The following is a 17,744-nucleotide window of genomic DNA, read 5'->3' as shown; positions in this document are numbered from 1 at the left end:
TAGTGCAAAAGGCGGGACACTGTTGTGATTATGTGTGTGTTTGGACTGTCTGGGAAGGAAGAGACAACTTGAAGAAACTAAGCAGAGCCTCCCAGGCAGATTTTGTCTCTTCACCCACCCAGGGAAGTGAAGGGCGACACAGCGAAGTCTGTGTGCTTTGAGTAACTTAAGTTTGTACCTCCCTGCTGTGGTTTTGGTCCCTTCACAAAATGAGTGATAACCTTAACGATAAGGGTAAAGTTGAATTTTATGCTTTACTAGCTAAATACAATGCCAAACCTTCTCCGGGAGGAGAAGAATGGGCACAAAGTAATTGGTTTAATTTGGATAATGTGGTTGATAGAATATGTTCTTTACAACATGGTACAAAATTCAAACTGGGCAGAAATAAATCTATCTTATGCTCAGTTTTGGGAGCTTGTCTTACGGCAGCTGTAGAAACTCGCTTCCAGCGAAGAGGTGAGCAAGAAACAATAATAGACTCCCTTCAAAATTTGGTTGAAATTTTACAAAAACAATTACATGAAGAAAGGAATGAAAAACATTCATTGAGAAATGAGAACTATGCATTAAGAGCTGCCTTAAAAGAGGAACACGTTAACAAATCATCTAATGCTGATTCCTCTATAAATCCTGAGGGAAAGGAAACTCCTCACATTAACCAAATTTATCCTCACAAAGAACTTGAGGCAGTAAATAATTGTGGGGAACATTGCTGCTCTCACTTAAGACCTTTAATTAAAACAGAATATAACTATCTCAGTGATGATGATGTTGACCCCCACATCACAACCAAACACATACCATACACCGCCACTGAATTGGCTAAGCTTAAAAAAGAATATGGACGCCTCCCATACGAATCAGAAACAGAATATGTTTTCCGGGTGTCCCTCACTGGTGGCGATCAAATTAAACTAACTGAACAAGAAGCCAGTGGGTACTGGGGACATGGTGTCTTCTTAACAACAGGAGATAAACGTGACTCATGGTCCCTGACACAGCGCGCGGCTTTTTGGGCCGGGGGAACGAACCCCTTGGAAAGGGGAGATCCTATAGCTATAATTAGCACCCCCGACCAACTCCTAGAAAGTGTACACAAAGCCGCCTGTTTGAAAATGATTCATGAAAAGAAATTAATTCCTGGCTTTGAATCCCCAATGCAATTACCTGTGAAGCCTGAACTAATGACTCCTTTAATTCGTGGGCTTCCAGAAACACTCAAACCTACTGCCATAGCCTTACAGAAAACTATCATGACATTAAGCCCTACAGAAAAACTAGACAGATTTCTTGGTAACCCCACTAATCGCACTGGATCTACTGGTCCTACCTTTACTCCATCCTGCTCTCCATTCCAAGCTGTAAATTCACAAGCCAGTTCACCTGGCAGTAATCATAAAATTTGGACATGGGGTGAAGTTGCAGAGGATTTGATCAATTATTGTAGAAAATATGGACCTGTAAAAACCCCGGAAGAGAAACCAGAAAAATCAGAGAAAACAAAAGGGATTCGGTCTATTGGGACTCCTTACAGTAAAAATCCAGAAAAGGGAAAACAGAACCCTAGCCGCCAGCATTGGTGGTCACTGGGAGTCCAAAAGGGGGTCCCCAGAGAAGTGATGGATGGTCTGCCCCTTGATAAATTACAGAAAATAATAACTAATTGGCGCTATCGAAAATCAAATCCATCCGTTCAACCCAGTACACACCCTAGTGCACCCTCTCTTCCTCAGAACATGGGCAGCGAACCAACTCTCCCTCAGCCTCTCCTTCCTCTCCTGAACACGGGTAAGGAAACAACTTTCTCACTGTCCCTCCTGCAAAACAGGGGCAGTGGACAAAAACTAACCATATCACAGCTTTCCTCTCAGAACTCAGGCTATGACCCAAAATTAACATTCTCCCAGTTTCTCTCTCAAAATCCAGGCAGTGAGTCATCTCTTTCTCAGCCTTTTCCTCAAAATCTGAGCAGAGATTCCTGTGGTTTCAGAGACGCTGAGAAAAGGTACACTACCTGGGAGAAGGGATTGTTTGTGGTCAGTCTGGCTCTCATTGAAGTGGAAAGACTTGCACTACAACTACCAATTGTATTGAGAAGCCCTTTCAATGATATTAAGACAGTCACTACTGGGACCCTCCCTCCTGATGGGGTGGCCCAGAGGGCCTCGGTAAGAAAGTGGTATGCTCAGATTGAACATTACTGTCACTTCTTCTCAATAACAGATGGAGTTGTGAAAAATTTGGCAATACAAGAAACTGAGAGCTTGGATAGCAGCCAGGACACACCTGCCTCTGTAATCAAAATGGCCCCTCCTTTTTCCCCCAAACAATTGGCAAGTTCTTGGTTCACTGAACTAATTAATACTGAGGGAGAAGGCAGTGCTCGGGTTGGGGAGCTGATAGCTGTTTGGAGTGCTTTTCAACGTAAGGTACAGAACATCTCTCTTGTCTCTATCTACACTGACTCCTATGCTGTGCACCAAATGATCCTGATAATCCAGCACATTACCCTGGCCAAACTGTTCTGGTGGATATCCCTTACTACAGGGCTGGTACCACTTGTGCTAAAACCCCCTTGGAATGAATGTGCATGGAAAGCCTCTGGTGCTCTAGGGAAAGAACATTGGATAAATACATGCTGGATAATTCCATCATTCTAACCTTTTCTGCTTCTCGCTGGCAGGAGTCTGTTGTGTTTACTTTTACAGAAGAACTCCGAGGGACATGAAGACCACCTAATCCATGATAAAACTGGTAATACTTTCCTGCATCCTACCACAACCCCAGAGCCAGAAATCAGCTGAGTGTTTGTGGCCTGAAATAATTGTGGTAGCATGCAGAAAAAGTGAAAAGATCTCTTTAAGCACAAAAAGGTTTGTACGCACCAAAGCGTACAGGATTGTTGGCACAATTCAACATTAACACAAACTGCAGAAGTAGTTTGTCTTTGGTTCAAAAATACTGAAGGACTTTCTTTTAAATTTATTCATACCACCACCACCACTCAAACCCAACCACCAGTTATGCTTACCCCGAAAATTTCTAAAGTTGGACCATATATAATTAGGGAAACTGGCCAACAACAGATATTGTTCAATCCGGCATGGTCTCTTAAACAAGTTAAATTGCTAATGCAAAGCAATGTCTCTGAAATTCAGCCAGCTTGTTCACCTTTCTTGCAAACTTCTTTCCACGGTTGGACGACCTGGTTGCGACAGTGGAACCCTTCTGAAACACGGATGCCAAGAGACATAACTGGTGTTGTGGGAACAGGATTGGGAATTCTAAATAGTATTAAGATTTCCAATCCTGGTGGAATTTGGTGAACTTTACTTATGATCCCACCACAAACTTAGCCACAGCTTTTGTGTTAACCATTCGCAATGCCTCGGTGCATTCAATATTCCCCATTATTGCATTAGGATTAAATCATGATGGAGCCACTCTCTATCCTTCTGAGCATAGAGAATGGGCCCGACAAATTGATGGTAAATGGCAAACTGTTAATTTAGAATCCTGTATTGTCCGAGAACAACAAGGGTTCATCTGTGAAGGCAATGCAATTATAGCTCAAGATATCTGTTTAGACACAGAACAAAATATCTGTCACTTTGAAATCCATCCTAACAAAACTTCTAAAACATTCCTTGTATATATAGGAAATGGATGTGCATGCTTTAGAACTGCTTGTAACACAGTGTATGTAGAAGACACAGTAGTAGATACTAAAAATCATTCAAATTTTTGTGCTTGTAATTTCACTAAAATTTCTGGATGTGATTTTTCTTTTGAAACTCCAGTTACTTCATATCAACTTTTAGAGTCCAATTACACGCTGATCCATAAGCTATTGCCTACCCCCATTGGAATGAATCTTACTCTGGTGAGGCAATTGTTGCTTCACCAGGATTTAATTGAAATCTTAGGAAAAATCAAGGAAAACGGACAGAAAACATTGGTAACTGTTCATCATGATGTACAAGAAATACATCGGGTTATAGAAAGGGTGAAAAGTGATGCTGAACACAGGTGGTGGGATACACTTTTTGGGTGGTCACCTACTGCTACAGGTATCCTGAACAAATTGTGTCATCCCATTGTTGTCCTTTTGATTTTAGTTTTGATTGGTTTTGCTTTATCAGCAATCTTGTTTGTCATAAATTGGAGAATGATAAAACGATTAACAAAATTGACAGCTATAATTAATGCACACCACCTGGCCAATGTGCTTTATACTGTAGACATCCCCAAGACTATAGACACAAAGCAATTATAAAATTAGAAGATGATTTGTTTTAGTCACTTAGAAAACCTGATTTGAATTTTTATATTGGTTTATTAGAAAATTGTTTATTATTAATATTGATTATATTGCTTATTGTTGTTTCAATTAATACTAATTATTGTTTTAGTATTTTCCCTGTTCTCTTTTCCTCTCCTTTTCCTTTTTTCCCTTCTCTGGGATATGCTGCCAACACTAGACGAGTCCTGAAGACTTCACAACAACACTACGAAACCCTGCTGAACATCTCTCGAGGGCAATCGTCAGTCACGGGGTGGTGTAAGAGGCCGTCTGAAGACCCTCACTCATTTGCCTGCCGATTGCCACGAGCAGGATTTCCCTTCCCCCTCTGCAGTTCCAGCTTGGAGAAGGCAACAGTGCAGGTGTAGCCGCTGTACCATTACATGCTGTTCCCAACGAGGACCGGCAAGAACTTGGCAAGGAGTTGGCAAGGACTTGGCGAAGACCCAGCGTGGACCCAGCACAGAGCGGCCTACTGCAATTCCTGCTTCACTCTCCACCTTTAAGCCAAATGAACTGTTGGGGTAACTCTGGTGGTCTCTCACTGAAGACCCCTCATCTGCCTCGCTACCACCGTGACAGACGGAGATCAAGAACCCTCTCCCCAAGGACTGCGACTGAGATTCCTACCACAAACAGTGGGCGAAGGGAGAGAATGACCTGACCTGTTCTTCTCCAGTAACTTCAATGGACTTATCCCTTATTGTGTTTGTTCAACCTAGACTCTCATTATTCTGCCTGCTCCCCCCTTTTCCCTCTGTGGACTATAACTGGACCCCTGGGATAGGTAGAACTTCGGAGACTCTCCCCAACACAACAAGACGGATCCACATCGTCCGGACCAGTGAGGACTCCGCCTGTGTTGGTAGCTATTCCCATCCCCCCTTCTCTCTCTCTCTCCATTCTTTTTATTTCTTTTCTGAACCCACTATCGCATTTATTGTTTTGGCCCTTAATAAAGGTGCATTTGTTGTGATTAAACTACTGATTGTCTTTTGCACTTTGGGATCGGCTAACGAACCATCACGACACCCCGCTATAAGCGGATCGTGACACGTCACACTTAGATGGCTGTGATGTCGCACAGACCCTCTGAGGTCACAAATCTTTTTGTGATTTCACAAAGACATCTATGTGATGTCACTCTGACACCCCTGTGATGTCACATTGAACCTGGGAGGTCACATATCTTTTTGAGTTGCCACATGGACATCTCTGTGATGTCACACAGCTCTCTGAGATGTCACATGGACATCCCTGTGATGTTGCACCAATATCTGTGAAGTCACACAGCCTCCTCCTCTGATCTCACAGTTACATCTCTATGATGTCACACGGATGCCTCCATAACGTCACACAGCTCCCTGTGATACCACATGGACGTCTCTGGGATGTCACACAGTTCTCTGTGATGTCACACTGAAATCTCTGTGAAAGCACTCATCTTTTAGGAATGTCACACTTATATCTTTGTGATGTCAACAATAAACTTCTGTGATGTTACACAACTTCCTGTGATGTCACAGAGATATCTCAGTGACGTCACACTGACATCTCTTGAAGAGAGCTTGACAGAGGAATGGTTGTACAACAGGGGACATGATGCTGTAAAATTAATCCAGCTAGGGAGGGCTACGTGACTGCTGCAAAGTTCGCATGACCCTGAAGAGTAGATGGTGTGCAGAAAGCAGGATATTGAAACTGCTTGGTATGTAGAAGTAGATAGAGAAGAACAAAGAAGTACTAAGCTGTTCTAGCTGCAAGGCCAGCTGGACAGGCAAGTATCATTCACAAAGATACTTTTAAGAAAATAGTACAAGTCACATAGCAACCACTCATGAGCTCGGCTTTTGCAATATGTACGACCTAATTACCAAACATCTATAAACTGTGTAATCTGTCACAATAAACTAAGACTTGATGATCATGATAGCATGAGTCTTGTCTCCCGCGGCACCCTCCAACAATCTCTGTTTTGTCTCATTGACCTTGTGAGGTCACACAGCTGTCTATGATGTCACTCAGACATCTCCTTGATGTCATACATCCTCCTCTGATGTCACAATGACATCTCTATGATGTCACACAGACACCTCTGTGACGTCACACTTAGATGGCTGTGATGTCGCACAGACCCTGTGGGGTCACAAAGCTTTTTGTGATGTCACAAAGACATCTCTGTGATGTCACTCAGACACCTCTGTGATGTCACAGTGACCCTGTGAGGTCACACATCTTTTTGAGATGCCACACTGACATCTCTGTGATGTCACACCGCTCTCTGTGATGCCGCACTGACAACACTGTGATGTCACACAATTCTATTTGATGTCACACTGACTCCTCTATGGTTGCACAGATCCTCCTTTGATGTTACAATGACATCTCTCTGATGCCACACTGACACATCTGTGACGTCACACAGCTCACAGTGATATCACATGGACATCCCTGTGATGTCGCACAGCCCTTCATGATGTCACATTGACATTTCTGTGAGGTCACAGGGCTTTTAGTGATGTCACACAGACATCTTTGTGATGTCACAGAACTTCCTGTGATGTCACAGAGCTATCTCTCTGACGTCACACTGACATCTCTGTGAGGTCACATTGACCTTGTGAGGTCACACAGCTGTCTATGATGTCACACGGACATCTCTGTGATGCCACACAACCTCCTCTGACATCACAGTGACATCTCTATGATGTCACACTGACACCTCTGTGACGTCACACTTAGATGGCTGTGATGTCGCACAGACCCTCTGAGGTCACAAATCTTTTTGTGATGTCACAATGACATCTCTGTGATGTCACTCAGACACCTCTTTGATGTCACAGTGACCCTGTGAGGTCACACATCTTTTTGAGATGCCACACTGACATCTCTGTGATGTCACACAGCTCTCTGAGATGTCACATGGACATCCCTGTGATGTTGCACCAATATCTGTGAAGTCACACAGCCTCCTCCTCTGATCTCACAGTTACATCTCTATGATGTCACATGGATGCCTCCATAACGTCACACAGCTCCCTGTGATACCACATGGACGTCTCTGGGATGTCACACAGTTCTCTGTGATGTCACACTGAAATCTCTGTGAAAGCACTCATCTTTTAGGAATGTCACACTTATATCTTTGTGATGTCAACAATAAACTTCTGTGATGTTACACAACTTCCTGTGATGTCACAGAGATATCTCAGTGACGTCACACTGACATCTCTTGAAGAGAGCTTGACCGAGGAATGGTTGTACAACAGGGGACATGATGCTGTAAAATTCATCCAACTAGGGAGGGCTACGTGACTGCTGCAAAGTTCGCATGACCCTGAAGAGTAGATGGTGTGCAGAAAGCAGGATATTGAAACTGCTTGGTATGTAGAAGTAGATAGAGAAGAACAAAGAAGTACTAAGCTGTTCTAGCTGCAAGGCCAGCTGGACAGGCAAGTATCATTCACAAAGATACTTTTAAGATAATAGTACAAGTCGCATAGCAACCACTCATGAGCTCGGCTTTTGCAATATGTACGACCTAATTAACAAACATCTATAAACTGTGTAATCTGTCACAATAAACTGAGACTTGATGATCATGATAGCATGAGTCTTGTCTCCCGCGGCACCCTCCAACAATCTCTGTTTTGTCTCATTGACCTTGTGAGGTCACACAGCTGTCTATGATGTCACTCAGACATCTCCTTGATGTCATACATCCTCCTCTGATGTCACAATGACATCTCTATGATGTCACACAGACACCTCTGTGACGTCACACTTCGATGGCTGTGATGTCGCACAGACCCTGTGGGGTCACAAAGCTTTTTGTGATGTCACAAAGACATCTCTGTGATGTCACTCAGACACCTCTGTGATGTTACAGAGACCCTTCGAAGTCACACAGCTTTTTCTGATGACACAAAGATATCTCTGTGACGGCACACCGCTCTCTGTGATGCCGCACTGACAACACTGTGATGTCACACAATTCTATTTGATGTCACACTGACTCCTCTATGGTTGTACAGATCCTCCTTTGATGTTACAATGACATCTCTCTGATGCCACACTGACACATCTGTGACGTCACACAGCTCACAGTGATATCACATGGACATCTCTGTGATGTCCCACAGCCCTTCATGATGTCACACTGACATTTCTGTGAGGTCACAGCGCTTTTAGTGATGTCACACAGACATCTCTGTGATGTCACAGAACTTCCTGTGATGTCACAGAGCTATCTCTCTGACGCCACACTGACATCTCTGTGAGGTCACATTGACCTTGTGAGGTCACACAGCTGTCTATGATGTCACACGGACATCTCTGTGATGCCACACAACCTCCTCTGACATCACAGTGACATCTCTATGATGTCACACTGACACCTCTGTGACGTCACACTTAGATGGCTGTGATGTCGCACAGACCCTCTGAGGTCACAAATCTTTTTGTGATGTCACAATGACATCTCTGTGAAGTCACTCTGACACCTCTGTGATGTCACAGTGACCCTGTGAGGTCACACATCTTTTTGAGATGCCACACTGACATCTCTGTGATGTCACACAGCTCTCTGAGATGTCACATGGACATCCCTGTGATGTTGCACCAATATCTGTGAAGTCACACAGCCTCCTCCTCTGATCTCACAGTTACATCTCTATGATGTCACATGGATGCCTCCATAACGTCACACAGCTCCCTGTGATACCACATGGACGTCTCTGGGATGTCACACAGTTCTCTGTGATGTCACACTGAAATCTCTGTGAAAGCACTCATCTTTTAGGAATGTCACACTTATATCTTTGTGATGTCAACAATAAACTTCTGTGATGTTACACAACTTCCTGTGATGTCACAGAGATATCTCAGTGACGTCACACTGACATCTCTTGAAGAGAGCTTGACCGAGGAATGGTTGTACAACAGGGGACATGATGCTGTAAAATTCATCCAACTAGGGAGGGCTACGTGACTGCTGCAAAGTTCGCATGACCCTGAAGAGTAGATGGTGTGCAGAAAGCAGGATATTGAAACTGCTTGGTATGTAGAAGTAGATAGAGAAGAACAAAGAAGTACTAAGCTGTTCTAGCTGCAAGGCCAGCTGGACAGGCAAGTATCATTCACAAAGATACTTTTAAGATAATAGTACAAGTCGCATAGCAACCACTCATGAGCTCGGCTTTTGCAATATGTACGACCTAATTAACAAACATCTATAAACTGTGTAATCTGTCACAATAAACTGAGACTTGATGATCATGATAGCGTGAGTCTTGTCTCCCGCGGCACCCTCCAACAATCTCTGTTTTGTCTCATTGACCTTGTGAGGTCACACAGCTGTCTATGATGTCACTCAGACATCTCCTTGATGTCATACATCCTCCTCTGATGTCACAATGACATCTCTATGATGTCACACAGACACCTCTGTGACGTCACACTTCGATGGCTGTGATGTCGCACAGACCCTGTGGGGTCACAAAGCTTTTTGTGATGTCACAAAGACATCTCTGTGATGTCACTCAGACACCTCTGTGATGTTACAGAGACCCTTCGAAGTCACACAGCTTTTTCTGATGACACAAAGATATCTCTGTGACGGCACACCGCTCTCTGTGATGCCGCACTGACAACACTGTGATGTCACACAATTCTATTTGATGTCACACTGACTCCTCTATGGTTGTACAGATCCTCCTTTGATGTTACAATGACATCTCTCTGATGCCACACTGACACATCTGTGACGTCACACAGCTCACAGTGATATCACATGGACATCTCTGTGATGTCCCACAGCCCTTCATGATGTCACACTGACATTTCTGTGAGGTCACAGCGCTTTTAGTGATGTCACACAGACATCTCTGTGATGTCACAGAACTTCCTGTGATGTCACAGAGCTATCTCTCTGACGCCACACTGACATCTCTGTGAGGTCACATTGACCTTGTGAGGTCACACAGCTGTCTATGATGTCACACGGACATCTCTGTGATGCCACACAACCTCCTCTGACATCACAGTGACATCTCTATGATGTCACACTGACACCTCTGTGACGTCACACTTAGATGGCTGTGATGTCGCACAGACCCTCTGAGGTCACAAATCTTTTTGTGATGTCACAATGACATCTCTGTGAAGTCACTCTGACACCTCTGTGATGTCACAGTGACCCTGTGAGGTCACACATCTTTTTGAGATGCCACACTGACATCTCTGTGATGTCACACAGCTCTCTGAGATGTCACATGGACATCCCTGTGATGTTGCACCAATATCTGTGAAGTCACACAGCCTCCTCCTCTGATCTCACAGTTACATCTCTATGATGTCACATGGATGCCTCCATAACGTCACACAGCTCCCTGTGATACCACATGGACGTCTCTGGGATGTCACACAGTTCTCTGTGATGTCACACTGAAATCTCTGTGAAAGCACTCATCTTTTAGGAATGTCACACTTATATCTTTGTGATGTCAACAATAAACTTCTGTGATGTTACACAACTTCCTGTGATGTCACAGAGATATCTCAGTGACGTCACACTGACATCGCTTGAAGAGAGCTTGACAGAGGAATGGTTGTACAACAGGGGACATGATGCTGTAAAATTCATCCAACTAGGGAGGGCTACGTGACTGCTGCAAAGTTCGCATGACCCTGAAGAGTAGATGGTGTGCAGAAAGCAGGATATTGAAACTGCTTGGTATGTAGAAGTAGATAGAGAAGAACAAAGAAGTACTAAGCTGTTCTAGCTGCAAGGCCAGCTGGACAGGCAAGTATCATTCACAAAGATACTTTTAAGATAATAGTACAAGTCGCATAGCAACCACTCATGAGCTCGGCTTTTGCAATATGTACGACCTAATTAACAAACATCTATAAACTGTGTAATCTGTCACAATAAACTGAGACTTGATGATCATGATAGCATGAGTCTTGTCTCCCGCGGCACCCTCCAACAATCTCTGTTTTGTCTCATTGACCTTGTGAGGTCACACAGCTGTCTATGATGTCACTCAGACACCTCCTTGATGTCATACATCCTCCTCTGATGTCACAATGACATCTCTATGATGTCACACAGACACCTCTGTGACGTCACACTTCGATGGCTGTGATGTCGCACAGACCCTGTGGGGTCACAAAGCTTTTGGTGATGTCACAAAGACATCTCTGTGATGTCACTCAGACACCTCTGTGATGTTACAGAGACCCTTCGAAGTCACACAGCTTTTTCTGATGACACAAAGATATCTCTGTGACGGCACACCGCTCTCTGTGATGCCGCACTGACAACACTGTGATGTCACACAATTCTATTTGATGTCACACTGACTCCTCTATGGTTGTACAGATCCTCCTTTGATGTTACAATGACATCTCTCTGATGCCACACTGACACATCTGTGACGTCACACAGCTCACAGTGATATCACATGGACATCTCTGTGATGTCCCACAGCCCTTCATGATGTCACACTGACATTTCTGTGAGGTCACAGCGCTTTTAGTGATGTCACACAGACATCTCTGTGATGTCACAGAACTTCCTGTGATGTCACAGAGCTATCTCTCTGACGCCACACTGACATCTCTGTGAGGTCACATTGACCTTGTGAGGTCACACAGCTGTCTATGATGTCACACGGACATCTCTGTGATGCCACACAACCTCCTCTGACATCACAGTGACATCTCTATGATGTCACACTGACACCTCTGTGACGCCACACTTAGATGGCTGTGATGTCGCACAGACCCTCTGAGGTCACAAATCTTTTTGTGATGTCACAATGACATCTCTGTGAAGTCACTCTGACACCTCTGTGATGTCACAGTGACCCTGTGAGGTCACACATCTTTTTGAGATGCCACACTGACATCTCTGTGATGTCACACAGCTCTCTGAGATGTCACATGGACATCCCTGTGATGTTGCACCAATATCTGTGAAGTCACACAGCCTCCTCCTCTGATCTCACAATTACATCTCTATGATGTCACACTGATGCCTCCAGAACGTCACACAGCTCTCTGTGCTCTCACATGGACTTCCCTGTGATGGTTCACAGCTCTCTGTGATGTCACACTGACTTCTCTGTGAAGTCACACAGCCTCCTCCTCTGATCTCACAATTACATCTCTATGATGTCACACGGATGCCTCCATAACGTCACACAGCTCCCTGTGATACCACATGGACGTCTCTGGGATGTCACACAGCTCTCTGTGATGTCACACTGAAATCTCTGTGAAAGCACTCAGCTTTTAGGAATGTCACACTTATATCTTTGTGATGTCACCAATAAACTTCTGTGATGTTACACAACTTCCTGTGATGTCACAGAGATATCTCTGTGACGTCACACTGACATCTCTTGAAGAGAGCTTGACAGAGGAATGGTTGTACAACAGGGGACATGATGCTGTAAAATTCATCCAACTAGGGAGGGCTACGTGTGTGGTAGTGCGTTTTCTTTATGTTTTATGTACGGTTCTTTATAATTGTATTTCCCCCAATGGTTTGTCCCTATTTCCCCCTATTACCCAGTTGGTACATCCTTTTGTTCTGTTTTCCCGCCTGGTCCTCCCTTCCCGCCTTTCCAGTACCTATCCATCAACCTGGAAAGTGCTGAGTCACTCCCCTATCCCCTACCAGGTGCCTTGTCCGTCACTCGGTGTTCCTTCCCCTCTACCCAGAAACTTCTCCTCAGGGCACCGGGTGATTGGACGAGGGCCTGGGGCCACTCCCATTCCCCAACCCCATTGGACCAGGACGGATCACCCCATCCCGGAGCCACTCCCTTCCCGGTCCCCTATTGGTTCTCCCCTCATGATCCACCCCGCCCACAACCCATAAAAGGTTCAGGTTAAGCCCAGCCCAGGGTTCCAGTTGGCTGGCACCCCTTCTGTGCGTTTGGCCCCGTTGGCCTTCAATAAAGAAGATTCAGCCCCCAACTGGATCCGCCTTTCCTTGATACTGACGAGGCTTGCCAGCGCCTTCCCGTGAGCCCACAAAGGCACCCTCCAAACCCTGTTAAGGAGCAGCGGGGGGTGCCTCCACTGCCCACTCTCGCCCCAAGGAGAGCTAGCCGGGGCTAGAGAGATCGAGGGTCTGGGGCGGGAGCGCGGCAGCTGGCGCCCAATGTGGGACACCGTTTTTAGGCGCTGGACCCCTCGTCAGAGGATTTTAGGGTCCTCGGGACCTGAAGATTTTATCCTCGCGGCCGTCAGCTACCCCCGGTGGGAGCAGACCCGCGTTTTAGTGGGCGGCGCTCCCGGGGGACGGATCCGGCAGCTCCAGACAGCACCGCTGGAGTCGGCTCCCCCTCGTCGGTGAGATACAGTGGGATTTTTCGTTTCTGTCCTTCCCTTGGGGATCCCTTGGTTTCTCTTTATTTGGGCTCCCCCGGCACTCCCCTATCCTTCCCGGTCAAGGGTTTATTCCCTCTTTGGTTGGGTTTTCTTTTTCCCCTGGGGTGGGGAAAGAATCCCTTTTCTTTGGTGCCTCCCTTCCCGGGCGGGAGGTTGAAGGCTTAGGGAGAGAGCGGGAGGGACAGTCTTCTCTTTTTAGTTATTCGTTTCCCCACTGTACGCTCTGAGGCACATTTTCCAACAGACAGTATGGGTGCTAAACTGTCCGTGCCTCAGAAAGGCTTATACACCCAAGTTGTGGGCATCCTGTTAATGGGGGGGGTGAAAGTTAAAAAATCTGACATTAAAAAGTTTGTCCGGTGGCTGTCTCAGGCTTTCCCCAACGTTTCGGCAGCTAAATTATATCAAATCCCCTTTTGGGATCAGGTAGGGAGAGAGATCTTGCGACAGCAGGATCTTTCTCTCTCCAAATTTACCCTATTGGCTTTACAAATTAGAGACATTATTAAAGATCATTATGAAAGCCTGCCACAGCCAGCCGATGACAAACCGGTCCCCAGTTCTGCGACTAGCGCAAAAAATCCTACTCCTCTTCCCTCTCCCTCTTCCCTGAAGTCGGGCATTCTCAGACAGTCATCCCGGCGTCGTCCGCAGGCAGAATCTGGGCTCTCTGAGAATGTCCTAGACTCCCCGCGGGGCAGTGCAGGCACTGCCCATGCTTCTACCCCTTCCCCTTCTTCCCCGCAATGTACAGCCCCGTCCCGTAGGAGTTCTGTTCGTTTTAAGGTGCCCCAAAACCCCGAAAATCCCTCATCTCCCCTTTCTCCCCGAGTCCCACAAAATGGCTCCCCTTCTCCTTTTCTCCCCAGGGCACAAGATGGCGGGGACCGCATGGCTTTTCCCGCCACTTGTGCCTCTTCTTCTTCCCACAATCCCTTCCTTCCCGCCTCCCGAAACTCCGCCCCTTCCCCGGACCTTCCCGCCCACGTCCCTCCTCCACCCTACCCTGACCACGCCCCCTGTGATGCGGTGTTCACCCCGCCCCTCAGCTCCACCCCCGGGGAGGGGAACTCCCACCAGGCCACTCCCTCTGCCCCTTGCCACGCCTCTTCCGCTCCGCCCCCTGGTTCCCACGACCTCACTTCCGGTTCCCACGCCATCGGTTCCGGAAGGGGGGAGCGTGGGAACCCTGATCCATCCCCACCCCTACCTGCCTTCTCAGCCGCGCCAGTCACCTATACCCCGCGGCGGGGGGGCAGGCCCCTAGCACAATGGTCCCCCATCTCTCAACAAACCATCAAGGAGCTCTGCAAGGCCCAGAAGGAGTTCGGCAGAGAGAGCGAGTATTTCAGGGGTTTGCTGAAAGCAACCCTCTCCTCTGCCGAACATGTCCCCGCTGACATTCGGACTCTCTTCTCCTGTTTGATAACCCATGGAGAGTTTCTCATCTGGGAGTCCGAATGGAAGCGGGAGATTCGGGAAGTTTTACCCGACCTCTGGGCCAGCGCAGACAGCTCCAGAGATGAGGATGGGGCGGTGATATCTTTGGACCATCTGTGCGGGGAGGGAGATTGGCAACAGGGGGGGAAGCAAGCGGAGAAAATCCCGCGGGAGGCGTTGCAAATTAGCACCAGGGCGGCGGAGAAAGCGTTGCTAAAATTAAGACCTAGTGGAACAGCTGTTGACTTTTTATCTATTAAACAGGGACCGTGTGAGCCATTTGTCACCTTTGTCGATAGGCTCCACCGCGCAATGGAGGCTCAGGTCCCGGATGAGAGGCTGAGGGAAGGAATGCTCGCCACGGTGGCGAAGCAAAACGCCAATGAGGCATGCCGACAGGCGATCCTCAGCCTCCCCTTGGAACCTGAGCCGACCTTGCAGAATATGTTACAGGTCTGCGCCAAGAAAGTGACGGTTCCTGCTCCGGACATGCAAAGGGCCCCCCGAACACCAGCCAGGAGGGTAGCCTTTGCGGAAGCTGTGACGCCTCCAGCCACGCCTTCCTCGGACCGCCGCCCCCCAGGGGCACCCCCGAGGGGATTCCAACAGCAGCAGGCCTGCAACCTATGCAGGCAGAGGGGTCATTGGGCTTCTCGATGCCCAATGAGAGAAGAATTTATTAAATTCCAACAACAGCAACAGGGGAGGAGTGCCCCCAACCTTGGGGGGAAACAAAAAAACTAGGAGGTCAGCGCAGTCCCTCCCTGCGCAAAGACACAAATGTGGTGGGTTCCCTAACAACTGAGGAGGGGAGGGACAATTGTTATCAAAGCCCACCTGAGGACTTTTCACCGGACGTGACACATCAGACTACGGCGGACGAACCAGCCTATATGCGGGAGGATGTCGACTTCATCCCTGCCGCTTGGCTTGGCCGGGACCCCGACCATCCCAAGCCAGTCCTTAACACCTCTTCCGGCTTCTCCCCATATAGGTTGGCCCTGACTGAAGCTCTGTATCTGAAGGACGACGACTGGCATTTCATCACAGTCGACACAAGGGACCCAGGAACCTGGAGGAACATCCGCAGTAAGTATATCGTTCTTGGGGACACAAAGTTCACGCCACTCGACATTACCATCGCACCCTGTCTAACATCTAAAGACCCTGAGCAATTGGTTTTGTGGCTGCATTGCTCCCATCCTCCGGTCTTCCTTCCCAAGGGCCAAATCATCGCCCAAGCCATTCCGATCTCTGGGCCTCCGGTACATCCTGAGGATTTGTGGAAAAAATCAGCAAAGAAAGATTATCAGGTGTGCCAGGCCCAGGTCATTGGGAGGGAAAGACCAAAGTTATCATGTTACATGAGGAAGGATGGGGAGTTCAAACATCTTAATGGACTCCTGGACACAGGGGCAGACGTGACAGTCATCCCCGAACGGGATTGGCCGTCACGATGGGAATTGCAAAACGTGGCGGGAAAAATTCAAGGTGTAGGGGGTTCTCAATTGGCCAAACAGTCTAAAAACATCGTAAAATTTGAGGGGCCGAACGGGCAATCGGCCTATTTACGCCCGTTCGTTTTAGATTACACGGAACCCTTGTGGGGGAGAGACCTGATGGCCCAGTGGGGGGTCACAATTGACATCCCGACCCCTCAGGTTTTTCGGGCAGCGGTCACTGAGGAGTGTCCTACCCAGAAACTCAATTGGCTCACAAATACACCAGTGTGGGTAGAGCAGTGGCCGCTCAATAAGCAGAAATTGAAAGCGCTCCGGGAGCTCGTGAAAGAGCAACTCGCCAAAGGGAACATCCAGGAAACAACATCTCCCTGGAATTCCCCCGTCTTTGTCTTGAAAAAACCAGGCAAAGACGAGTGGCGCCTCCTCCACGACCTCCGTGCTATAAACAATGTCATCGAAGATATGGGTCCTCTCCAACCAGGGATGCCGTCCCCTACGATGTTGCCCGAAAATTGGGAATTGGCGGTAATCGACATAAAGAACTGTTTCTTCCAAATTCCCCTACACCCTGATGACGCGCCACGGTTCGCCTTCTCGGTTCCCTCCATCAACCGAGAAGCCCCAATGGAGAGATACCACTGGAAAGTACTTCCTCAGGGCATGAAAAACAGCCCAAGTATTTGCCAGTGGTACATCTCTTCATTGCTGTCCCCTGTGCGTGCAGCCACCGAGGGCGTGATCATCCAACATTATATGGATGATATTCTAATTTGTGCCCCCAACGGCGATTTACTTACACACGCGCTTGAACGGACAACCAATGCGTTGGTTGCTGTAGGGTTCGAGCTGCGAGAAGATAAGATTCAAAAGATGCCACCCTGGAAGTACCTGGGCTTGGAAATAAACAAGCGGACCATTGTTCCGCAAAAATTGGCTATCAGGAATTCAATTCGAAATCTAGCAGACGTGCAGCAGCTGTGTGGGTCTTTAAACTGGGTGAGACCCTGGTTAGGTATTAACAACGAAGACCTAGCCCCCCTTTTCGATTTATTAAAAGGGGGGGACGAGCCTAGTTCTCCCAGGGAGCTCACCCCAGAGGCCAAAGCTGCTTTGCAGAGGGTCCAAGAGGC

At 47.3% G+C, this 17,744-nt stretch overlaps 1 protein-coding gene across 1 annotated transcript; it reads left to right on the top strand.

Moving 5' to 3' along the window:
- The first annotated feature begins 209 nt into the window (after positions 1-209).
- On the top strand, positions 210-13,346 carry LOC144247905 (uncharacterized). The gene is made up of 5 exons (XM_077789592.1): positions 210-234; positions 682-1,296; positions 1,378-1,791; positions 2,062-2,171; positions 13,200-13,346. The coding sequence occupies exons 1-5, from the start codon at positions 210-212 to the stop codon at positions 13,344-13,346; spliced, it is 1,311 nt and encodes a 436-aa protein (XP_077645718.1).
- The last annotated feature ends 4,398 nt before the right edge of the window (positions 13,347-17,744 follow it).

Source organism: Lonchura striata, chromosome 35 (assembly GCF_046129695.1).
Source record: "Lonchura striata isolate bLonStr1 chromosome 35, bLonStr1.mat, whole genome shotgun sequence".
In the NCBI taxonomy this organism is placed as follows: Eukaryota; Metazoa; Chordata; class Aves; order Passeriformes; family Estrildidae; genus Lonchura; species Lonchura striata.
Note: the sequence above shows the minus strand (reverse complement) of the source record. Positions and strands in the feature narration are given on the sequence as shown.

Coding starts and splice junctions, on each gene's coding strand:
- LOC144247905 (XM_077789592.1), top strand. CDS start 210: ATGAGTGATAACCTTAACGATAAGG. Junction 1,297..1,377: donor AAAACTAGACAGATTTCTTG/GTAACCCCACTA, acceptor TAAATTCACAAG/CCAGTTCACCTGGCAGTAAT. Junction 2,172..13,199: donor GGGTGGCCCAGAGGGCCTCG/GTAAGAAAGTGG, acceptor AACCCATAAAAG/GTTCAGGTTAAGCCCAGCCC.